Source organism: Haemorhous mexicanus, chromosome 28, assembly GCF_027477595.1.
Source record: "Haemorhous mexicanus isolate bHaeMex1 chromosome 28, bHaeMex1.pri, whole genome shotgun sequence".
Classification (NCBI taxonomy): Eukaryota; Metazoa; Chordata; class Aves; order Passeriformes; family Fringillidae; genus Haemorhous; species Haemorhous mexicanus.
Genome location: NC_082368.1, coordinates 4,767,478 through 4,792,720, shown reverse-complemented (window position 1 = coordinate 4,792,720; position 25,243 = coordinate 4,767,478). Strand labels below are relative to the sequence as shown.

At 46.7% G+C, this 25,243-nt stretch overlaps 1 protein-coding gene across 7 annotated transcripts in view; it reads right to left on the bottom strand.

The window, feature by feature from the left end:
- The window catches only part of TANC2 (tetratricopeptide repeat, ankyrin repeat and coiled-coil containing 2), a 163,573-nt gene that overhangs the window by 12,166 nt on the left and 126,164 nt on the right, over positions 1 to 25,243 (bottom strand). For all 7 annotated transcript variants that reach the window (XM_059868979.1, XM_059868982.1, XM_059868984.1 and 4 more), the window contains 10 exons: positions 15,922 to 16,030; positions 13,599 to 13,721; positions 12,372 to 12,608; positions 10,197 to 10,382; positions 8,853 to 8,946; positions 5,542 to 5,675; positions 4,865 to 4,988; positions 2,729 to 2,904; positions 1,763 to 1,895; positions 195 to 286 (listed from right to left, as the gene is read on the bottom strand). In XM_059868979.1, coding sequence (XP_059724962.1) covers positions 195 to 286; positions 1,763 to 1,895; positions 2,729 to 2,904; positions 4,865 to 4,988; positions 5,542 to 5,675; positions 8,853 to 8,946; positions 10,197 to 10,382; positions 12,372 to 12,608; positions 13,599 to 13,721; positions 15,922 to 16,030 — 1,408 coding nt within the window. The remainder of the gene's footprint in view (positions 1 to 194; positions 287 to 1,762; positions 1,896 to 2,728; positions 2,905 to 4,864; positions 4,989 to 5,541; positions 5,676 to 8,852; positions 8,947 to 10,196; positions 10,383 to 12,371; positions 12,609 to 13,598; positions 13,722 to 15,921; positions 16,031 to 25,243) is intronic.

Genomic DNA, 25,243 nt, shown 5'->3' with positions numbered 1-25,243 from the left:
ACCCCACTAACCAAAACCAAACAGTTTAGAACACAAGGAATGCTGTGAGTGGGACACAGTTAAGGCAGCAGCATTAGGATCACAGAACCATCTAGGCTGGGGAGGACCAAGCACTGACCTAACACAGCCAAAACCTCACACCAAGTGATGCTGCAAGTTGCATCTGTTCCCTGTTCCAAACCCACCCTTCTCACCTTATAAAACATGTCTCCCTCCTCCATCAGCTTGCTCAACAGGATGATCATGATGTCTGGTTTGGAGGTTGCCATTGCCCAAGTTGCTGGACCTGTAGTGTACAGGATGCATGATGGGTAAAGAACTCATACAATGCAAGGGTGGTAGGAAGCTGGGTGGAAAAAAATACCCTGGGGTGGGAATTTCTGCTGGAGAGAACAACTTGGCATGGTCAAAGGGCAGAGTGCTCCAAAGGACTGAGCTGACAGTTCCTCTGACACCTAAATTAATGTCATCCCCCTTGCAATGGTTTTCCTTTGCAGTCATTAAGGCTAATCCCAGTGCTCTGGGAAAGGATGGAGCCGTTTCCACAAGAGGGCAGTGCTGAATATGGGACATGCTGAGATGGGGGAAACAAACTGTATTTAAAGGAAAAATCAGAGTGGTTACATAAAAGCATTTCTAAACTCAAATCTATGGAAGTGTACTAGGGAATCTGCAGTTTGACTGTTGATAGGTGGTTTGTGGTTAAGTGGACTGTGATTTGCAGAGTGATTTTCACAAGATGTGAAAGACTAGAGCAGAAAATCCATTAAGGCAGAAAAAATTACAAAGGGAAGGTTGTGTGTAAGTGCTGCTGGTGCCGAAGGCGTCACTGGGCTGGGGGCACTGGCTCTGCACAGGGGCCACCCTGCAGAGCCAGCTCCTATCTCAAGGACTAACACTGGCAGGGAAGGGGTGGCAAAAATTTGAGGACAGCTCATTAGTGTGGGTGAAGAGTAAGTCAACAATATTCTATAAGTAGATTCAGTACGTTTTGGGGGAAGGAGGTTAGTTTTTGAGTTCAAGTTATTCTCTGCAACAGTCATTAAAAAAATTATTTGAAGGTGAGGTAAATTAAAAGATTAGAGGTGTTGGGGACGCATGCAGACTAAATCAAACAGGAGAAAGCAAGGCTAACAAAGCTATCAGATCGAAGCTGATGCTGACAGCAATGAGATATACCTCGTGGGCGACTCGGTAACGTCTGACAACCTTCAAAGAAAGGAGAAAACAAGAAGTTGTAGGAGAGAGGGGGAAAAAAATGGATGAAGGTGAAAAAAAAAAAAAAAAGAAAGGAAAAAAGCAGCTGTGAGAGGCAGGCAGCGAGGAAGCCAATGCACCAGCAAAATCCCCTTTCACAGGAAAACGTAACGTGAGCAGCTGTGTGGCGCAGTGCAGGTACACTGAGGTCTGGAAGCATACACAGAGCGAGCGAACGCAGCAGCTCACAGCAAGGCATGGACAGAGTACACTTGGCAACTCAGACTAGTAAAGATAGAAAAAGCATTACCAGAGGAAAGACCTTGCCAAAGAAACAGTTGTTTATTGATTAACTTTTGCTAAGTAATACGACAGGAAAAAAAATCAAGTCCCCATTTTAGGAAAGAGAACCAAGTGGTCCTGACTCGCCGTCTGCTTTCCGAGTGCGAAGCAGCGGCTGGGCCTGAGGCTGCCTCTGGGTTATACTTGTATTTTTTAGGATGCCAGCCCCACTGTTTGAGTCCTGACTGAGCACAGAGCTGATGGCAGTGTCCCCTGTTCCTACCTATCTTTGCTCCTTTCTTCAGGAGGGTGACGACCACCGAGGTGTTGCGGCAGCCCACTGCTCTGTCGAGGGGCCGCATCCCACTGTAGTCGACGTGCTCGATCATGGCCCCATGGTCCACCAGGAACTGAACCTGCAATGAGAAGCCAAATAATCAGTTCTGTTCTTGGCTGAGACCCCCACACATGACTGGGGATGTAGGATCAGCAGAAGCTTGCTCTTCTCCACTGCCTGGGCTAAAGGTGCCTCCATGGTGTCTGAGGGTACACTGTGGGAAGCAGGTCGAGGGAGGAGATTCTGTTCCTCTACTCCATTCTAGTCTCTGGTCAGACTGGAGAGCTGTAGCCAGCTCTAGGGTCCCAAGTACAGGAAGGACATCAACCTGTTGGAGCAAGTCCAGAGAAGGCCATGGAGATGCTCCAAAGGCTAGAGCACCTCTGTTAAGGAGGCTGGGAGAATTGGGATTGTTCAGCCTGGAAAAGGCAAGGTTCCAGGAATACTTTAGAGTCCCTTCCAGTGCCTAAAGGGCTCTAAAAAGGTTGGAGAGGGAGTTTGGACAAGGAACTGGAATGACAGAACGAGGAGGAATGGCTTTAAATTGAAAAAAAAAAGTAGGTTTTGACTGGATATTAGGAAGAAATCCTTCCCTGCAGTGGTGGTGAAGCCCTGGCAGAGGGTGCCCAGAGAAGTTGGGGCTTCTCCATCCCTTGAAGTGTTCAAGGCCAGCATGGACAGGGCTTGGAGTGGGAGGTGCCCCTGCCCATGGCACAGGGTGGAACGAGATGGTCCTTCAGTTCCCTTCCAACTGAAACCATTCTGGGATTCTCTGACCAGCTTCTGTAGAAGCACCTTCCCACAGCGAGGGCCAGGACTGTAACTGTTCACCGCTCCACCAAGCTGAACTGTTTGATTTCATGGCTTTTACAGCAACTGCCCCTTCTCTCTGGGCGTGCCAAGGCCACTCACCACCTCAGCGTCGCCGTAGAACGCCGCCAGGTCCAGCGGCGTGCGGCCGTTCTTGTCCGCGTGGTCCGTGGCAGCTCCGTTCTCCACCAGGGAACGCACCACGGGCAGGTGACCCTTCAGGCAGGCCCAGCTGAGGGCTGTCAAGCCCTCTTTGTCCATCAGAGAAATGGAGGCACCTGGAAGAACAAGCAGCAGTTCACTTCAGAGCTCTCCATTGTTTGCCGCAAGCCCTCTGCTCAGCAATGACAGCTTGTTTTCAGAGAGCTCTGTACATAATTATTAATTCCTTTATTAATGTTTCTCCCACCACAAATCCCACCCTCTGTGGCAACTTCAAATACACTGATGGGAACTGTGGCAAAGGAGTTGATTCACACCAACTGCAAACTTTTTCACGCCTACCTCTGCAGGCTTTCCTGGCAAACATCTGAGTAGCATGGTAGATCTGACTTCCCTCATCTGAGACATCATCTTTTTAACTGCTTTTTTCTAAACTTAATCCAACCCCATTCCAGCCTGTGTGAGTCAGAGATGAAGACCATTTTGCTGTTTCAGCAGGTCACCATGGGGAATTAAGTCAATTCAGCTCAGTTACCCTAAAAAAGCACACATTTTCCCTTCTTCACTCCCCTCCCCTTTACCCAAAAGTACACAATTTCCAGCAGTATTTCTTCCTGAACTTTACCCAATATAAATACAACGTTGTGGGATACACTGCTGCCAACTGCAAGCCTAGGAGAGGAGGACTTGACGTTTTCTTGGATGAGGAAATGGCGCTGCCATACCAACGGGTCAGTATTGCTCCACACGGCATATGGATACAGATATGAGAGCTGAACAGCAGTTTTAAGTGAACACTCCTCTTCATGGCATGAAGACAACTCCTGTTGCCATGGCACAGCCACGGCTCTGGCTCTGGAGAGTGCAGAGATTATCTGTATCAGCTCTGCTCCTCCGAGGAGCTGCAGCTACCTGCGGGATGCTCCTGCCAGCAGCTGGGATCAATTGCTGCTGCAGTGCTTTTCTCCTGGAGGCAAACTCTAAACCTCCCAGCATGAGATTCCCTGCCTCTAGAACGTTCATCAAATGTGGGAGCGATGTGAATTTCCTAAATGTTCCCGTTCATCCCAGCTGACACATCCCTGTCTGCACAGGTTGCCCAGCTGAGAGCAGGCTCAGAGGTCTCCCTGCTGGCACAAACTGTTTGTGGAGGAATACAGCATGGCAGTCCTTGCTCCAGGTGTGTTCAGAAACCTCTGGCCAGAGCTCTCAACACAGTGTGGAGTGTCAGTGGGGGGAGGAGGCAAACAGCATCTGGAACAACCAGGAATGCCAAGGTGGGACACAGGCTGCAAGGTACAGGCTCAGGGAGGACACTGTAGAATCACAGACTCATCTAGGTTGGAAAAGACTTTACTGTCATTGAATCCAACTGTTCCACCAGCCCTGCCAAGCCCTCCTCTAACCACGTCTCCAAGTGCCACATCTTTAGATCCTTTAAATCTCTCCAGGGATGTGAGTTCCACAACTGCCCTCAGCAGCCTGTGCCAGGGCTGAACCCTTTCATCCCTCCCCTAGAGCAATCTGAGGCTTTTTCCTCTAGTGCCTTATTCCCTGGGAGCACAGCCCAACCTCCATCTGGCTGCCCCCTCCTGCCAGGGAGCTGTGCAGAGCCAGAAGGTCCCCCCTGAGCCTCCTGTTCTCCTGGCTGAGCTGCTCCCAGCTCGCTCAGCCACTTATTGTGTTCCACACCCTTCCCCACCTCTGTTTTCTTCTTTGGACACGCTCCAGCACCTCAATGCATTGCCAGTGTTTTATCACATTGCCCACACTGTAACCAGGAACATTCTGAGGCCATGGGAAAGCCTCTCCAGATGAGCCTGAGCTGACCCAAGCCCAAATTCTGCTCAGGATGAAGCTGGAGCTGGTGTGCTGGGACATACCACAGCTGGTCCCCAACACTGTGTTTCCTCACACTGCCCACACTGTACCCAGGAACCACTCTGAAGCTGTGGGAAAGCCCCTCCAGATGATGCTGAGCTGACCCAAGCTCAAATTCTGCTCAGGATGAAGCTGGAGCTGGTGTGCTGGGATGCACCACAGTTGGTCCCCAACACCTCCCAGCACTGCTCTGACCTTGTGCAAGCAGGAACTCCACAGTGCCCAGGTGTCCCTCGGACGCGGCCATCATCAGCGGCGTCCGGCCCTGCTTGTCTGCCATGTTCACGTCAGCGCCGTGCGTGAGCAGGAGATCCACGATCTGCAGCACACAAAGCCAGGGTTACACGTGGAGACACAGCTGAGAAGATGCCAGAGCCAAGGAAGAGCAGAACAGACCCCACATTCTAAAAGCTCCCACCCCTACAGGCTTCTGGGATTGCTGGATGGATGATTAAGGATAATGAAAATGAAGGGAGGTATAAGGGCAGGAAGAATGTTCTGGTAGGTCATGAGCATCCTGTTTGCTTCTCAAATGGTGAGACAACCAGAGAAGCTGTGGCTGCCCCATTTCTGGAACTGTTCAAAGCCAGGCTGGATGGGGCCTGGAGAAACCTGGGATAGTGGAAGGTATCTCTGCCCATAGCAGGGGGATGGAATTAGATGATTAGATGATCACTATTCTGTGATTCTATAACACAGGACTTAAGCAAAGCTGTCTGCAGCCAGCCAGAGCTTGGGGTGATAGAAGAACCAGCATCCCTTCTTTTTGCTCTGGCCATTCCCCAGGAGAGCTGGGGCTTGTCTTCTCCATGCCTATTCCAGCAAGACAGAAGGGATGGCGTGACCCGTGAGGGCGAGAGGACCCCGCTGACCTGCCAGTGTCCCTGTCTGACGGCGCTGAAGAGCGGCACGACCCCGCGGCGGTTGGGCTGCGCCACGGCGGCGCCCTGCTCCAGGAGCAGCCTGCACACCTCCAGCTTCCCGCGCCCCGCCGCCGCCGTCAGAGCTGCACGAGACAGGAAAGAGGTCAGGGAAAGGGCCACGTGCTCACGGGAGTGCTTCCCTACCTGGAAATGGGTCTTTCTGCTGGATACCAAAGTGATGGGGTTTGAAATGTCAAAGCTACCTCATGGTGGGAAAAACCAACAAAGAAAACGGGCTGGATTGGTCCAGCTTCCACTCTTGGAATTTCAGTTACCTCAAAGGTCAACTCTTCCATGAGAGGTTTACATAATGTCACAGAACGAGGCTGCTTGGGACAATCAGCTTTTACTGTTTTCTGCAAGTCACAGCGAAATGGGATGAGAACCCCAGGAAGTATAAAATAATCTACAGGCACTTGTGACTGAGGTTCAGGGAGTGTCTGAGGTTCAAATTGACTGAGGTTAAAGGTGTGACTTGGGCTCAGGTTTAGCTGCAAAGAAATGTGATCATGAGCTCCTTACTGTTTTCCCGAATGCCAAAGCCATAGGCTGTGAGGCCAAATGTATCTGAGTAGGGGCACAATATCCAGAGAAAATAAAGGTCTTCAGGTACTTGACAAGACCTTCTGCAACCTGTCATTGCCTCATGTCACCATGAGTACATGGGAGCAAGTGAGGGATCAAGCAGGAGGCACTGACAGATCCTGCCAGCCACTGATATCAGTCACATTTGTGGCTTTTCTTTGTCCAAACAAGCACAGAGCAGTGTAATCCAGATAGAGGACTTCTATTTTCCATATCCCACTTTAGTCTGTAGATCTTTGAAACCAGGAAATCAATTGGAAAGCAAAACAGGGTGGATTTATTCACCTGTTTTCCAAGAAAAACACTTTTTCTGGGCTTTGTTTCTGGCCAGGGCTGATCCTACCAGCCAGGGTCTTTGTGCAAACCCAAAAATATCTCATTTTCATATGCTCATGATATTAGAGGTGGGTAGAAGCAACACCTGAGAGCTCTTACCCTGACAAAATGCGCTCTGTTAACTCAGAAGTGTGGTTGAGTTAGAGAACACATATTCAATCTGAAAATAGTTCCAAGTTCAGGACCTCCCAGTGGCTTGTTTCAGTGTTAATTTTAGACTTTCTGGTTCCTCCCTCTCCCTAACTTTCTGTGCACTTCAGCATAGCTCCACTGGCTCCACGTTCTGCTGCTTCTGGTAGGAGTTGGAGCAGAAGGTGGGAGTCTATTTCTGACTGATGTCGCTTGTTTTTGCTTTGAAGTACATTTCTGTGGGTTGGCTGATTACAAGGTGTTGATGGGTTTCCAACTGCAACACTGTTAATGGTGGAGGATTTAATTAATTCTCGATTCTCTTCCATATTATGGCTGAATTTTCTTCTCTTGGGGTTGAGAGACACCAAGAGTTAAATGAAAAATCATTTTGCTGCCACAAGCAGAACATTCTGCAAAATCTATAATCAGATCCATGTGGGTTTTAAACGTAAGCAACAAATATAGAAGGAAGCAGAGGGATTGGCATGCAGGGCTGCTGGGTTCCACTGCTAAACCTGCCTGCACTTGAAATGTTGCAGGTTAATTTGAGGTATTTTACATCAAAATTACGAATGTTTGCAACAATGAAAATATTGTGAATCACTCCAGCGTTTGGTGTTTGTTCTTTGGAGAAGACTTTACTGAAACAGGATGATTTGAGCCACTGTTTGTCTACTTTCCTTTGCAATTCCTTCTGCCTGGAGTGACACATCTTTCTGCTGCTCTGTTCCTCAGGGTCCAAGCAACTGGAGTGGGTCTGTGGCTCCAGCCTGTCCTCTGCAGCTCCAGCTCAAGGGAAGCTCAAAAGCTCCTGTGCTACTGAGCAGCAGGACCTTGCTCCTCCAGGAGGAACTAAGGAGGATGAAAATGGGCTGGTTTGAAGTTTCACAGTCTGCTGGAGAGCTCCCATGGCCCAGCACATCCGAGGTGAGTCCACTGAGCCCAGCCAAGGAGCAGCAAGCAGGATCCAGTGCTGCTGAACAGGAATTGTGCAGCTTTTCCATGAGGATGTAGTTCCAGAAGGACCACTCACCGTGCAATAACCAAGTCCTGCCACAAACACCACACAACAACTGCTGTGCTTCTCAAAACAGCTCAAACAGAGCCTGAGACCAGGTTCAGGTGTGGATGAGCCCATCTCCGTCAGTAAACCACAGCCTCCTACACCAGGGATCTGCAACAGTGCATTCTGTTTCTGCTGCTGTGTTTTCTTGTAGAAAAAACAACTTCATCTGCAGAAGGAATCATTAAACTGCTCCTATCCAGCACGTGTATCTGTTTCACAGCCTGGCAGCAAGACAAACACTTTGATGGAGATGTTTTTTGCACTTCCAACTCTGATGGAGATAGCAGAAGTGACTCAGACACTTTTCTGCTAGGTTTTGATGTTAGTTCTGTCCCAGGGGGAAATGCTCCATCTGGAACTGGCTCTAGTGTGCTGTCAGCAATTCCTAAACTTATGATGTCACTTGGCACTGCCATTTGGATGATATCAGCCTGATATCATTGAGCCAGGCATTTGGTTCTGCTCTGTGGAAGATGAGACATGAGCAACAAGTACCAAACCTCAGACAAGCCAGGATTCAGATTTTCAGAGCAGATTGCTATTTTTAGGCAGAAACCTGCATTTCTCTCCAAATTTATTTAAACTCTCTATTTACTTCTGTGAAAATAAATAATACAGTTATGTGAAAGTGAGTCTTGAGTTTCATATGAACTTCCAGATTTGTTTCATGTAGACAAAAGGCTGCTCAGTTTGGTGGTTGGCTCATTTTTTGCTCATTTTCCCATCATACCTACTACCAATTTTAATGTAAAAGTGAATATTCCTTTGAGATGGCTCCCCAGTTTGTGTGTGATTTGTCAATCCCAAATCCATATTCCCAACTGCCCCAGTTACTCAGAACCCCTCTCTGATAGAGAAACTCCAGGATGTCTGGTTAGTCCAGCTTTCTGCATTTTGGGGGGCAGAGGTGTGGGACAAGAGAGATGGAAAAGGGCAGGCTGGGAATATCTGAGAGGGAAGGGAAGGTTTGGGAAGGGAAGGTTTGGGAAGGGAAGGTTTGGGAAGGTTTGGGAAGGTTTGGGAAGGGGAAGGGGAAGGGGAAGGGGAAGGGGAAGGGGAAGGGGAAGGGGAAGGGGAAGGGGAAGGGAAAGGGAAAGGGAAAGGGAAAGGAAGGGAAGGGGACAGCTTCTACAGAAATCACCTGTCTCTCCCCAGAGGCTGTCAAAGCTGTTGATCTGTGCTCTCTCCACCTCCTCTTCATCTTTTTCTGGAAGATCGAGCAGGTAGGAGACGATCTAAAGGAAAATATGTGTCAGATCATGAACTGGAATGTGTTCTACAGGAACTGCTGACACCATCACACGAGCTGCTTGTAATACACAGAGGGAAGGGAACAGTCTCTGCCTGGCACCTTGGGATCAAGGAAATATTCTTTCTGAGATTAATCACTGAACTTGCTGCCCTGTACAAGCAAAAAAACCTTACCAAGTGCCTTGATATGATGGCACATGATGAGACTTGGTAGGGTCAGTTCCCTGTGAGTGCTCTGTTGGAGATGACCTGGTGTGTGCACTGGGTGCATCTCCTGGAGGAGGTGAGGCTGAGAGGAGGTATTTGGTAGGAAAGAAACTCATTCTTAAGGCAAGGAGCAGGAACTGTGGGTCGCTGGGGCTCTTTGGAGCACTGATGGCAGTGGTGGGCTTGGCACTGGCTCAATGGTTGGACTCAATGACCTTAATGGTCTCTTCCAACCTAAATTAGTCTATATATAATTTTCTTCATCATAAATCTCTGTCAGGAAGGCAGGAGGAAGCTCTCTGGCTCTTCTCTCCCTGGACACACAGTCCAAAGTTACACGTTCTTGTCACTGACATGTTCTATGAAAAATCCTTTCCTTAGGATTTTTCCCTCCTGAGAAGCTGAGAGGCCTCAGGAACAAACTGTCAACAATTCTTACCTGCTGCTGTGGAATGCAGCAGGTGGATCTGGGATTGGTCTCATCTGGTTGTTTCTCATTAATGGCCAATCCCAGTCCAGCTGTCCAGACTGTCTCAGTCAGAGACAAACCTTTGTTATTCATTCCTTTTCTATTCTTAGCTTAGCCTTCTAATGAAATCCTTTCTTCTATTCTTTCAGTGTAGTTTTAATATATTATCTATCATAAAATAATAAATCAAGCTTTCTGATACATGGAGTCAACTTTCTCATCTCTTCCCTCATCCTGGGACCCCTGTGAACAATACCACACGTTCTCACACTCCCCATCCGTGCTGGATGTAGGCAACGTGTGTCCATCCATCTTCCCCCTGCTTCAAAGTTCATTCCAAAAGTTTATTCTGACTACTTAAAGCCTTGTTATCCTTCCTCTCCTGGATGCCTGCCCAGACCACAGGGTTTGCCAAGGGATCTGTGAACACTGGGGTGGGACAGGGAGGAAGAGCAGGACAGGAGTAGCCTGGACTCCACCTCCAGATGTTCTCTGGTGGGTGGGCAGGAAAAGGCCAGCCCTTGGTGTCCCTCCCTGCAGAGGCAGAGAGGGTCCTACCTCGGTGTAGCCCATGCTGGCAGCAGCAATCAGGGCCTGCTGGATTGCGTGGCTCTTCTTGAACACTCCCTGCTGCTGGCCAGCCATGCTCCAGTCACACTGGATCAAGAACTTCACCACCTCCAAGTGTCCCCTGAGAGCAGCATGGACCAGGGCACACTGCCCGTTTTTGTCCAAATGATCCACCTTGAAAAGAGATTAAAAAATACAATTAAACAAAATCATGAGCGACACATCTTTGTTTCTTCAGAGTTTCCAATCCCTGTTTCAAAATAATGCCACATGTGCAAAATGTGCATTCTTCTGGTAAATTATCACTTCCATGACCAGAAAACAAACACTTCCAAAGCAATGTCCCAGGCTCTGGCATTATCTTGGCCACAAATGTTTGCTTTGGGGAAAATATCATTACTTTTTTTTAGGTTTCTCCAGTTTTCTTCAAAAATTCAAAGACTACAAAAATATTTTTTCTGTTGTGTCCTGAAGTCCAGCATTCAAATTTTCTTGTGCATTGAAATACTATACCCTGGCCCTGGACACTTCTAGGGATCCAGGGCAGCCACAGCTTCTCTGGGAACCTCTGCCAGGGCCTGGTGCTAAATTGCAGTTATATAATACATATGAGAAATATTTAATATATTATAACACATTCACATCAATAATATATCAATATTTCTCTTTTTTCAACTCCTTCAGTAATCAGTATTGCAATTTTCTGCAAATATCTCAGTCCTCAAACTCCCCCAACTGTGTTTTGGGGTATTTCTCAGTACTGTTAGGGACAGTCAAGGAAAACTACGAGTGGCAGGACTTATGTCACTAAACTCTCTCAAAATATCCAACAACAGCAAATTTTTTTTTTCCTTCCTACCATCCCCACATTATTACAGACAACACAACAGAGCAAGATCTTAACAGTCCCTCAGTCATCCTGACATCCATACCAAAACTACATAAACCCATATTTTGCCTTTTGAACTAAAATTAAAGATATAGAGAAACCACAAATTGTTTCCAGAAGGCTCCGCTTCAAAAATCAGCATAATTTTCTTCTTCAACAAAGTATTTTGACTTGACTCATAATATACAATTAAAACTCCACTCATCACAAAGCTAAACAAAGGGGATTTTTCTAGGACAAGTCTGATGAAAATTTTAGGAGAATGTGTCTCAGGGAGATATTTAAAGAACGTTTTGTGCTGGAAAAGCAGTGTTGCCATTTTAACCTTGTGAAGTTCAAGGATTTCTCCAGAACGTCCTTATGCAGGTCACCAGTGCAGTGTCACTAGGCAGCTCCTACCTCAGACCTGAATTCCAGACACCAATTACTGACTCTCAGGAGTTGCTGTCAACGTGGGACTTTTAAACCCAGAAAAAAATCTAGATTTTAGCAGAAAAAACCAACACCAAAAGCAGCCTCCTGGCTTCATCTGCTGGAGGATGCTCCCTAACAAGTGTTCCATGTCCTGCCTGCAGCTCCTAGCCAGCCTTGAGCAAAGGTGGAGCAGTTCAGATCAGCTTTTGAGTGCTGGAACTCAGGACATCCCTTTGGGAGTCTGGAGTTGCCAGGACCCCTGCCAGGGGGCTCAGAGACCCTGGCACACAGCCCAGAACACCAGTGGGCTGGATTATGAACCCCAGAGCAAACAGCCACCTTTACATGAAGAGATAAAAGCCACAGCAGTTTGAATAGTGTGAGAATAAAGTTATCACAGGGTGTCAATGTGGGGTTTGGGATTTTTAGTGTAGGGGTTTTTGGGGACAAGATGGAGGGATTTGGGCGTGTCCTGCCTTTCCTCTTCTTCTTCTGTACCTCCATCTTCAGTGGTGATGGTGGCACTTTTGGATTGGTTTAGAGTAGAAGCTCACTGTCTAACACAGGTGATAGGTACTGGGAAGTAATTGTAAATATTGTACAGGTAGTTTTTAGTATATAAAGATAACACCACCCTGGGGGCAGGCAGAGTGCCTCTGGCTGTCCTGCTGAGCAGACCTCAGCTGGGCAGGGAGAAAGAATTTTATAGATAAGATACAATAAACAACCTTGAGACCAAAAAACTGAAGAGCTTTGATCCTTTGAACGCATGGGCTGAAGCAGAGACTTTCAACACAAGCTGGGGTCACAAACCCTGTGGCCACCCCACATCTGAGCAGTGAGGAGTGAGGCTCCTTTACCTTGGCCCGTTTCTTGCACAGCAGCACCACGATGCTCAGGAACCCGGCGGCGGCCGCGTAGCCCAGCGGGGTCAGGCCGCTCTCAGAAGCTGCATCAACATTGGCCCCAAACTCCAAGAGCAAGGCCACCATCTCTGCATAGCCCAGGTGAGACTGGACACACAAAACGGGGGCGTTGTTCAGAACCTCCGTCCGGTAATTCACATTTGCGCCTCCTAAAATCAGCAACCGGCTGACCTGTGCCAGGGAGGAGAGCCTTAGGTGAGCTTTAGAGAGAGACAGGGGAGGCACCACAGCAGAAAGCAGGGCCTCTACACACCTCCAAACAAACAGCAAAGGACATAAAATGCTCAGCACAACCCTCTGCCCCAGAGATGGCCCCATCTGGTGCAGATGGAGCACTTTAATCATTTCCCAAGTGGCTGGGAAGTGGTCTGGAGGGTGCTGCCAGCCTTTGGTTTGGAACAAAGTCACTCCAGCCCTGCTGCAGCATCTGGGGATGTGGAGGGGATGGGGAATCAAACACACAGCTGGAGAGAGCTGTACTCAGCACCTTTCCCATGGAATTCCTCTCCAGGGTTCCTCACTGCACAGCTCCCTTTGCCCTTGGCACCCTGCACCTGATGCTGGAGAGTGACGAGGAAGGGACAAGGGGACAGACACTGAGCTCACCTTGCCTGGGTGGGAAGGACCTGGGATAAACATCCTCCCATGTGAGAAAACAATTCCAAACCTGTATCTCTGTCTGAAATCCTTTCTGCTGTAGAGGTGAGCTCACCTAAGTCAACACATTCATCTTACCACTGCAAAAGAAGTGGCTGAACCAGCACATGAGCACGTGCTGCTGGATTTGGTGTCACCTCAGAGTTCAAGCCTATCTAAGCCAGAGCCCTTTACATGTCAAGTTCCAACATCAGTTATTGCATTCCCCGTCTCTGGGAAGGAAAAAATCCCATTTTGCACAGGCACAAACTCACTATTTGCTCATTGCAATGGAAAGGAGATCCTTTGTCAAAGCAGTGGAGCTGACAGACTACCTCACATGGTAAAAAAATCTCAACTGACCAAAGGCCTCTCCTCAGCTCAGGACAAACACCCAGCAAGCTGCTCAGCCTGGCCAGGACACTGGACACAGCTCCAGTGAATACTCTGCATGGTCACTGCCCATTGCTGGAGCTTCTTGTGTCAATTCTGAACCCCCCAGCTCTCCACCTCCTCCTCCAGTACCTTTATGTTTGGGGTGTAGAGATTTCTCAGAGATGCCAATGCCATTGAAAGACCTTCAGTACTGTAGGAGATCCAAAGCCCTTGCAGGATGGAGGAAGATACCCCAACTTTTTTACTCAGACCCTGAAAAAGAGAAAGGAACTTAGATCCACACTTACAAATCTGCTCAGTTACACTGGGCAGATCCTCCTGGGTCTCTGGACTTCAGAGGAGTTTCAGGACAACGATGACTACACCCAAGATTATGTGACAATTTGCCATATCTGACCTTCACAGTCAATTAATAAGCTTGCAGAAAATTACTTATAAAGGTAATGTAGCCATCTCCAAGGTCAAGGAAAGGCAGGATTTAAGTGTGAGCAACCAGATCCATTCAACACCCTCACAAAATGCCATGTTAGGAACACAGATTGCTGCTTTTTTTTTCTTTTTAAATAAAGCACACAGTATCTGCTCACAGTGAAATAAATGCAGGAACTTTCAGCCACAGCCTTGAGCAGTATGCCCTGGTATCTTGTACCATATTGTCTCCAACTTTTCTAGTTGGTGTCCATGATCAGGTTATACATAATATATTGAAGGTCTGACATATTTTCCAGCAGCCCTAATTGGCAGAGCACAGTTAAGCAGGTTTCTCCCTGAAGGAGAATTAATTTCCCCATAGCTGACAGATGGGAGTGAACAGCTGGATGGAAGAGCAGAGGGGTGGGATGGTGACTCCAGCAGGAGCCAGGCTGTCAGTGTGCCCTGAATGCTGCTGTTCTGCTCCTGATTTCCCATGGAAGCCTGCTGATTCCATGGAAACTGCACAGGCATCTTGCACTGCACATTTAATTCTGTCTCGAGATGCAAACCCTGATTTCTGCTCTCTTCCACCCCTTTTGGTCACTTCCACCCCTGCAAAGCAGCAGGGTCCCAGGTCTGCCTTGTGTACCTGGGATTGGGATGAGGCTGCTGCAACAAAACCTCAGCACAAGGTGGGATTTGTTTCCTCTGAAGGAAGATGTGTGGGAATCATCATCCCAACCCCTTGCTGGACTCGGCTGCAACCTCGAATTCCTCTGTGTGAAAGATAATCTGCAGCATCACCCCAGCCATCAACAGATTTGTCATTTGAAATGGTTTTAGCACCAAGAGAAGTGATAGATTAGACAAGCTCTTATAAATAACAGCTCCATGTACTCGTTTCCTTAAAATTCAGGGTGCTAAACCACAAAAAATACCTGCTTGTGTTGAGGGAAAAAGAGCTCAGGAATTTGAGCCACTGTTAAATGCTGCTTTTGAAATGACACAACACAAGATATTAGAGGTCAATATTAAATTTCATGAACTCAGGATGGTGAAATTGGAAAGGGAAAGCATTTTTATAATAATCAGTTAAAATAATTTAAAAATAGTTACACTACTATCAAGCCCATAAATAGGCTGCCTGAATCACCATCAGGACCAAGGAAAAGGGTAGATATTTTGAGAATAGCCCTCTGAAGATAATCACAGATGCTACAGAAATCTTAACTGTTGCATTAGACTATAGATATAAACTTAGATATTAGTGCAAGACATAAAAGGTGACATTTACCCCTTAAAGAATAAGTACATTCAACACCATTATCATCCAGTTACCATTCAGGCAAAAGCCTGCCCTACTTCTCATTTTTTAGCTCATATCTTCCTTTTCTAATTCCCCCTTCAGAACAGTGGGGCAGAGTGAATCCTTCAGCAAAAACAAACCCCAGCTTCATACAGAGACCAGATAAAAATACAGCCTTGTTTTTACTAGTGTTAAGCACCCACAGGTCCTAACACTTGGAAGAAAATCTGCATTTCCTGTGACCTTACAAATCCACCCTCTCATTCCCACCTTCTGGTGCCTGGGCCAGCAGCAAGAATGATATTTAGTTTATGGGTCATATTGGTACTCACATCCAAGTTTGCTTTCCAATTTCCCAGGTTTTAAATGTCAGTTTTCAACAACAACCAAATTTTCCCATTACCTAAATTTTCATTAGACTCTTCAAAACCTCTCTTTTTTAAAGATTTCCCTTTTTCCTGGATGCTGCCACAAGAATTCATCTTTCAGGGCAAGAAACATCTTATGGTAGAGAGCAATTTTAGGTAAGGAGGCTCTCTGCTGAATTTACCATCTGAAGGAGGGTTTAATTTTAAGGCTTTCTTAGGTACCACAGCCAATTTTCTAAACTCACTTCTACATGCTTCAGCTGCCTCAAGCAATCACACTTCTTACACCAACCCCACAACAAGACTGAGTGCTGCTGGGGCTGTGGATGAGGTTGGTGTAAACCTTGATCTGAATTTTTGTTACCTTAAAAATATGGGCTTTGAGAATGTGATGTCCCAGTTCAATGGTCTGCTGCCTGTTTAATTTTCCTTCTTGTCGAGAAAACCAGAAGGCAAGGAGTGTGTGGCCACTCCTAAAATCAGAAGAAAAAGTAGGTTAGTATTTCTCATTACACCAACAAAACAGCTTTTGAAGACAAAAATGCTTTCATCCTTCAGCCACATCCAGCTTTGGGAAACAGAGCTGGCTGAATTCTCACTTGTAAACCAACAATTTTATTATTGGTGATCACTGACAGCTCAAAACCCCTCAGACATCAGCAGACAGCAAAAAAACCAACCCCCATCTATTTCCTATATATATTTTCTATGAGTAGATGTAAATTTGGAAACACCAGAGGTACCATGCAATGAAAGCTGACTTTTATTGTCATTTCACAGAGGCAAACCACATTTGCAAAGCTTGTAACCAACCTGAAGCCACTGGAAAATGCCATATTTAAAATATCCACACTTTGAATAAAATGTCCTTTAAATGACACCTGCACTCACTACCCTGTGGACAGTCCCATGGAATGAAACAACTTTATTGCTCTGTAAAACTCCTTCTCAACACGTTCTCCAGTAATAAAGATGCTTCTGGCAATGCCCCACCAGACTGACAACCACAGCAAATTACCTGAACTACAACCAAGTCCTGTTTAAGGCAAAAAATAATAAAAATCAGGCAATAAATTCTGTTGTTTTAAAGATGATTTAATGACATTTTTAAACATTTACAGATTTCCATCTTGTAATGGTGCAAGCTCAACATGGCTGAATCTTCTCAGAGATGCAAGAAGATGATTCCCCACAGACACACAAAAGACACATGAAGCAGAAATGTGAAGTTTTAATACCATTTCTGGGTGAGATCAGCAAATACCTGCTCCTGCAGGTGCCCCAGGCACGTGTGGATGCCACAGCAGGACATGCAGCAAGCAGAGCAGGAGGCAGAGAAACTCCACCCCGGGACCTCAGTGGTCTGGGTGATGTTTTTTTTGGTTTTACCAACAAAATTATATTCTTCCTTAAGCCCCTGGCTGATCCCAAGGGAGTCCTTTTAAGCCACTTCATTTCTGGAAGTACATAAAAATGTGACTGCACTAAAAGCAATCTAACTCCTTCCAGCCAAGGAAAATAAAATATGATATCAACTGTGGCTTTTAAAGGGCTTTTAAGGACAGGAAATGTTATTAGCTCATCCCTGTCTGGCAAAGCAAAGAAGTACCTTGGATGGCCAAACATCTAGTAAATATTACACAAGATAGAAGCTTTCACAGCAGTGGGGGTTTACCAGCTCAGCCCCATTCAGGGATGAATCCTATCCATCTCAAAATAAACTCAGGAAGAAAGTGAATGACTTCTAATGCCCTGGCCAGGTTTTTGGCAAGGGGTCCCCTGAGCCCTGCCAATGAACCTCCTTTTGGATTGGTAACACATGGATTTGTGTGAGCAGAGCCCAGCAATGCTCTGTCAGCCCTCGTGGTGCTGGGAGGACAAGAATGTGCCTGCTGGAAAAACAAATAAGATTTTTCTTACGAGGCAGGACTTGATCCCCAGGTTTGGAGAGGTGAGAGAGCACCACATCCCATTTACAGGTAATAAAACTGTTGTGCTTCATTCCAAAATGCAGCTCTGTTTATAGAGGCACCATCAACTCAAATAACTGCTTGCTGAGATGTTTTTACTGACTTACAGTACTTTCACTCTTAGGTCATAAAAAGCAATTGAAGAAAACCCCTTTTTTTTTTTGCCTGTCAAGCTGCTCTCCACACCTTGGCCTGGCACACAGCCCGTGCTGGGATCCCATTGCTCCATGCTTCCCCTGAGTGGAGGAAAAGCCTCTCCAGATGGTGGCTGTGCCCATCACAACACTGCTCTGATGCCTCAGCTGAGTGCTGAAAACCCATCACCACGCCCTAGTGCAAAGGAGTGCCTCTGATCCCAGGCATCTGTGCTGTGAGAACTCTCCAAACAGCACCAGCACAAGGGACAAAACATACAAAGCTGGAACAGAAGGGCCCTGAAAGTGGTTCTAGCACCTTGAGGTAACCCCAGCTTGTTGCCTTGCCTTCCTTTGGCTCTCCCATCTTTGGAAAGGGAGGAGAATGTCAGCTCTCCCATCACAGAAGATAGACAAATGCATTTGCTCATGACACTGGTTAAGCTCTGGGAATGTCCATGGGAAGGAAGGACATACAGACCAGAAGGACACACAGCTTGAGTGGTGCCAGACACTGCTGGAAGTCGAGTGGGACAGCAGCTGCTGGACTGAACCTGGCCCTGCTCTGCCAGAGGATGAGAACTGTAATTGCTGTAACACACTCAGGGCATCCCAGTAACTCATCAGATTCACAGGCTGGGATGGGTTTTCAGTGGGGCCAGGGGGTTCAGCTCCACCCTGAGTTTGGTGGTGCACGCTCAAGAACTCGTAGGTCACTGAGCAGGGAGCTGGAGAGAGACTTTGGACAAGGGTCTGGAGTGACAGAAGTGGCAGAAGGGGGAACAGCTTCAAACTGACAGAGAGTAGGTGTAGACTAGACATCAGGAAACATCCTTCCCTGTCAGGGTGGTGAGGCCATGGCACAGGTTTCCCAGAGCAGCTGTGGCTGGAAATGTCCAAGGCCAGGCTGGACTGGGTTTGGAGCAACCTGAGACAGTGGAGAGTGTCCCCATGGCAGGGGGCTGGACTGAATGGCCTTTCCAACACAAACCATTCCAAGGTTTTATGGTTCCACAATTCAGAGCCATCAGCTCCTTCCCTTTCAGGGGGATCCTCAGGAGCTGCATCATTCTGCTGCAGACTGTGAGAGGCTGTGCACAAGGACTCTTCAGCCACACCCCTTTGTCTCTGTGCTCCACATCACAGGAGAGCAAATAACCCCAGGTTTTTGCTTGTTGGTGAAAATCTCTTTGAATATTTAGGAATGCTCTGAATGGATCTTAGCTGCATTTATCCTAAGCATGAACTGAAAATCCAGAAGCTTCTGAGGTGCAAGAGCTGAAGTGCAGCTCCTGCCTGCCACACCAGTGCAGTCAGCTCCTAAATGGCTCTCCAGGTGCAGTTGGAAGGGTATTTGCCTAAATTTCATTTCAGACATGACTTTGGTGCTATGAATAAGGCATGTACAGACTACTCCAGAGTAAGGTAGAGTATTCATGAGTAATACATTACCTCTGCAATGCTTCCCAGACCTTGGCTTTCAGCTGCTTGATAAATACTTGTTCTGTCAACATTAATTGGAAACTAAACCAGACTGCAACAGCACAGGCTTTTTTTTTTTTTTCCTTTAATACAGCAGAGTGGCAGTAATGATTTCTACATCAAGGAGCTCAGTGAAATGATATGCTTTGAATTTCACCACTGCAGAGTTTATCATCAGAGATTTTTCTATTTTTAATGTAAGATTTTTTTTTTTTTGGTGAAAAATTAATAGCTCTGCCAGCTCAGCTCCTGCAGCTTTAATCTGCTCTCTGTGCCTGTATCAACTCCTGTTGTGGTCAGGAGTCTGCCTAGATGGGCACAGAGGGGTGTGTGTGTAGAAATGTGCATATAGAGGAATCATTATATATGTGTAAGCATATATGTAAAACAGACATTAAAATGAGTGTCCAATCATTCCAGCACAGCACAAACCAGTGCACACCTACAGCAGCTCTGAGGAAGGCAAGAGAAGGCTGCACACAAGGTTATGTGGAATTATGGGATGGTCTGGGTTGGAAGGGACCCATCCAGTCCAACCCCCTGCCATGGGCAGGGACTCCTTCCACTGTCCCAGAGCCCTGCCCAGCCTGGCCTGGGACAATTCCAGGGATCCAGGGGCACCCACAGCTTCTCTGGGCAACCTGGGCCAGGGCCTGACCACCCTCTTAGGAAAAGAATATTGTCCTAATATCCAATTTAAACCTACTCTCAAGTCATTTTGAAGCTATTCCCCCTTGTCCTGTCATTCCACGCACTTAAAAATAGATGCTGGATCTGATGTCGACACAAGTGTCCCTTATCCACCCAAACATGAGTCACACACAGCTCTGGCTGCAGAGCAAGATGATGCTGGATGTTGGTACCTCAACAGTCCCCAGGTGACCTCATTCCTCACGTCACAGATGGAAAAGGACAAAGACTCACTGATAAAATACTGGTGTGACCCAAGAGCCCTGAAGGAGAATGATTAAATACAAAATAAAATATTAAAAGCTTCCAGATCTGTGCATCATCTAAACTCTTCCAGTTCTCAGGTAAGAAAGGTTTTAAGGAGTATAAAATTCCTCTGGTGTTAAGGCATTGCAATACCAGAGTAAAAGACAAAGAATTAAATGAGAATCAGTCCTGCTCACTTCTGAACCTACCAACATCCAAATTCCCTGATTTATACCCACATCTCCCTTCTTCCAGCTAACCCCATGAAGACATTCCCAAATCGAGAGGTTTGACACTGTGCCCAGTGAATCTGGTCTTCCAAAAGATGTGTACTCACATTTCATTCAGCTCTGCCAAGGGTAATGTCATAACTGCAGTGCAGACTGATGTGTGCTCTGACAAAGCCCAGAGCCTCTCCCCTGCAGAAGGATAGCTGCAAGTCTGTCCTGCAGAAAGGCCAAGCTCAGCTCCAAGAGCCCCTCTCAAAGGAACAGTTTATCACTCAATTGATTTATTGATTTTTTTTGTAATGTAGTTTCCCTCTGATGTCATAACTGCAAATTAACTTGGAAGGAATTCACATTATTAAAAAAAATTAAAATAAAATAATCAAGGCTACTCTCTCCTGCACTGCTGGAAGATGATTTTGCTCTAAAAGTGGGCCTTAATATTTGAGGAATAAAGTAACAGGAAGAAATTCAGTAACATTTCTTTCTTCAATCAGTTTCTGGTTAACTCTACTCCTGTCTTCCTGGTGGCTCAGTGCCACAGGATGAATTATTTTGAAATATTTTCTTCCATTTAGATGTGGAATTGGCCCAGCAGACAGAAGTTTAAAGTCCAGAAGAAAAGAAAAAGAGCAGATTTTATGAGAACAGTAACTTAAGATGCTGAATATCTTCAACCCCTCGCTGCATGCCAGTGCTGAGGTCTGCATGGCTAATGAGCCAGTTAAAACTCTGCTTTCTGCTGCTCTGCTGATGTCCTTTATGGTGGCACTGCTCACATCTGCTCTCCATCTCATCTGCCACCATCTATAATCTGTGCCTTTTCTCCTGGTCTCTTCCAACTGACGCTGCAGCTGCACTGCAGGGGGAAACCTGCACAAAAGTCACTTCACTGCACTGCAAAATCCCTCCTGCAGATTCCCAGCTTGCTACCAATGGCTTCAGTCATTGATTTTTGACCTCTGATTTCTGCATGAGATTAGAAAGGGACTCCAAGACAGCTGGAGAGGGCCTGGAGTAACAGGACTAGGGGGAATGGCTTCCCACTGCCAGAGGGCAGGGTGAGATGGGATATGGGGAAGAAATTGCTCCCTGTGAGACTGGTGAGGTCCTTGCACAGGGTGCCCAGAGCAGCTGTGGCTGTCCCACCCCTGGGAGTGTCCCAGGCCAGGCTGGATGGGGTTTGGAAAGTGTCCCTGCCCATGGCAGGGGTGGAACTGGATGGGCTCTGAAGTCCTTTCAACACAAATCCCTCTGTGATTCTCTGACCAGAGTTAATGTCTCGAGATGCTGGAGATGTGGAATTTGCATATGGTAAGTTTCCTTCACTCACTTTGTTGAGTTCCTACCCATTCTTTTTACATTTCAAAATTACTGGGTTCCAAGTCGTGCAATCAAAAAAAATTTTTTTCTGGGAGACATATGGGATGCCCAAAAGTTGTATTCTCAGAGTCAGCACTCCATACTTGGAGAACAGATTGGGTTTGCCTCTCCAATTTACTGGAGGACATGATGATGGACTCATCTCTGTGATTCACAAATATGGCACTCAATAAATATGGCTCGAGGGGTAAATGGAAAGAGTGAGAAATGCTGTACTCTCCTTCCCTTTCAGTGGGTGCAGAGAAGTTCTGCTCAAAATGGCAGCTCAGCCACCACTTCTACCACACTCCTGCCAAAATTAGAGCTGTGGAGATGATGAACAACCAGACCTGGTCATTAATTGCACTCACTGAGCACAGGCCTTGCACAAGTGCAGATGACCAGACAGCAGGCTGGGCAAGGAAATAACCTGACCTGCTGTATTTTGGTGGCATGTGGCATCCAGCCTGTGGCTGGGGATGGCAAAACAACGGCCACCATGTCCCTTGTGGCCGTGCTGATGTGCTGAGTGCTGCCTGCACCTCTGCCTGGGGCACTCAGAAAGCCCACCCTGAGCTACAACACTTGCAGAGCTACACAACTGGCACTCTGGAGCAATGAAAAAGACATTAAGAGAGGTAATTCCAAGTGTAGAGCACTGCTAAATAATGACAGCAGTCCCCTTCCAATTTGGAAAACCTGATTATTCCATCTCTGGCCCCACAAGGTACTAGTGGGCACTGCATTATTTTTAATTTTCTGCCTAATATATAAGGAATTCAAATAAATTCTAAACCCACTATTCTGCTTCACCTTAAATTCAAATGATGCCTTTGCTTTGCTGAGTAAAATCCATCCCTCATGGATGGATTTTAGATTAAGACCTACCCTGGGTTTTGGTGAACACTTGATCATTTCAGCTAGCAATCAATCTGAGTGTATTTTAAGAGCTTTTGAGACTCTTATAATAAAAAAGAGAAAGAAAATCAATTAATCCATGCACCATAATGCCCAAGTGATGGCCATGTGGAGGACTGATCTGGGGTAATTTTTAAGAAGACATGTAATGCAAGGACCAACTCCCCATTTAAAGCTGTTGTTGTATCCCTGAATTGCTAGAAATATCACTTTCACCAAGTTCTTTTTTCTCCCAACTTTCTAAATGAATTATCTTTACACTGAGGACTGTTATTTGTCAATCAGATTCAGCATCCCATCAAAATAAAACAAAACCTCCAATTCTGCTCTAAAGCCTTCACTCCATCACTTTGCTGGGTATTACATAAAAACATTAATTTTGTGCAGGAAAAGTCTCCACTTGCAATGTGATCCCAAGAGAGAAAAAAGAAAATGTAAAATACCTACAGAGTATTGTACTGCAAGACAGCTCTGCCAGAAACCATGGCAACTGGGGTGTTAGATGAGAGCTGCTTCCTTCTGCCTGGATTGCTGCTGCATGCTTATCCATGCAGGCTATCTTCAGCTGGGCTCTGACAAACAGATTTGGTTTAGGGATGTTGAAGAGGAGGGAAGAGGTGAGGAAATGGCCTTGTTGTGGGCTCATAAAATGCTTATCCCTCAAAACCCACTGCCCTAGTGTTGCCCTGATTGTTTAAGATTTTCTAAGCCTTCTGATGTTGATGTTTTTGTAGCAAACTTTCTGTAAGTAACTCATTGTTTTTCATTCTTTTATGGAGGAGGAGAAATTTGATGGACTGTTGGTTTGTCCAGTGTCATTGGAGAGGTGGCACTGTCACCCTCCAATCCACTGTCACTTTTGGAAAACTGCAAATGTTGGAGTCAGAAAATAAACTTCCCTTTTTCTCTTCACCGTGAGAGCAGGGGTGTGTGCTTGTGTTCTTTTGTGTCCTACAGTGACAGCAAAGCTTCACCAAAGGCACCAAGCCCCTCTGCTCTTCCCACCTGTGCCCAGCTCCAGTCCTGCACAGGTCACCTCCCTGGGCAGCATGTCTGTGCCTCAGTGGCCCTGGAGGTCACACAGGGACTGAGCTTTGGGCTTCAGCCAGCAGCCAGAAGAGGCCAGATGAACTGCTCCAAGGACTCCAGGAGATGGGAGGGACTGCCTGAGCCACAGACACCTGGGGGGCAGGCCCCTAAAATCAGGGGAGTTTTGGCTTCACCAAGCCAGAGGTGAAGCACCCGAGGTGAAGATCTAAACTGCTTCATTTTGCTAAGGTCCCATGGAGGCTGGGACACCCCCAGGCAGCACAAAGAGCCTCTTCCCTCAGCCACCACCACAGCACACACAACGTGGGCTGGTCCAGTGCCACCCTGAGACACAGATGCCCAAAGTGGGACACTCCTACAGCAACAGCACTGAGAGTATCTTTATCCCACCTCAGCTTTCCTGAACAAGGGAAGAAAATCTGTGAACCTTCCTCAAACCCCTGTGTGTGGGGTAGAGTGGAAAGATTCACTTCATCCAGCCTTGTCAGTCCTGGAAACATCTCCTGGGGAGCCCATCACCCTGAGACTCCTCATAACTCAGCTGGAGGAGATGCTTCCCAGGCACTCCTCATCTGACCTACTGCAGCCTTTTAGCTCAGGATGAAATTAATCACTCTAATTTCTCTCCTCTGACTATAAAGCAAGTCTAGACAAGTAACTCAGATGTTTACACTTAAACCTGGATAAAGTAATTTCACTTCTGGGGTCCATATCTGACTACAGCTCTCTTACTGCCTTGCCAGGGAAAATCACTTCATTTCTGTCTTGCTCACAGCCCTTCCAGCAGCAGCAAAAGGATAAAACATTTATTAGTGTTGTAAAAACATGGGAAATAATTGCATAGAAGTTTCTGATTAAGTCTGGGCAGAAAAAACTGCATTAGAGCAGAATTTAGGTTTAGAAATACAAGTGTAGGAGGAATGTGTAGTAAAAACTGCTTTCTCCAAGCACCAGTCACAAAGGATTGGGTCTTCCCCTAAAATGTTTTATGCTATTTGTCAAGGAAGCCACTTGGTTGATGTGCTGGCCTGACAGGCTGGGGAGGTCGTTACTGCAATGCTGGTTAAGTGCTCTGACAAATGCCTCACTGGAGCCCTGTGTTGAAAACTGGAGGGGTTCCTCTCTGGGGAGAGCAGCAGTGAGAACGTTGCCCTTCAGAGCCAATTAGCCTTTGCTTTGGATAGCAAACACATGATGAGGGTTCAAAGCAGAGGGTCAGCAACTCCACAGGCTAACCACAACCCCAGAGGGTGGAGATCTGCTGTTTTCCTTAACAGCATAGAAAAATGTGATAATTCCTGTTCCTCCTCTGCCCTCCCCTCTTTTCCATGCTTCTGAGAACATGAGAACTCGCTCTCACTAATGAAATCAGGAAGATTATCCCAGCTGCAGTGCTGGGATATGAGTGGACACGAGGCCCATTATCCCAATTTCCATCGTAATGGTCTCACACCTGGACACACTGTCAGGGTCAGTCAATTAAAAGCAGCTTCACAAACCCACATTTCACTTCAAAGCTCTTCTTACAGGGAGTAATATCAGCCTCAGCAACCTTATTCTTCACCTACTGTCACTGTACTGACATGGTGGGGTCAAACTGCTTCACG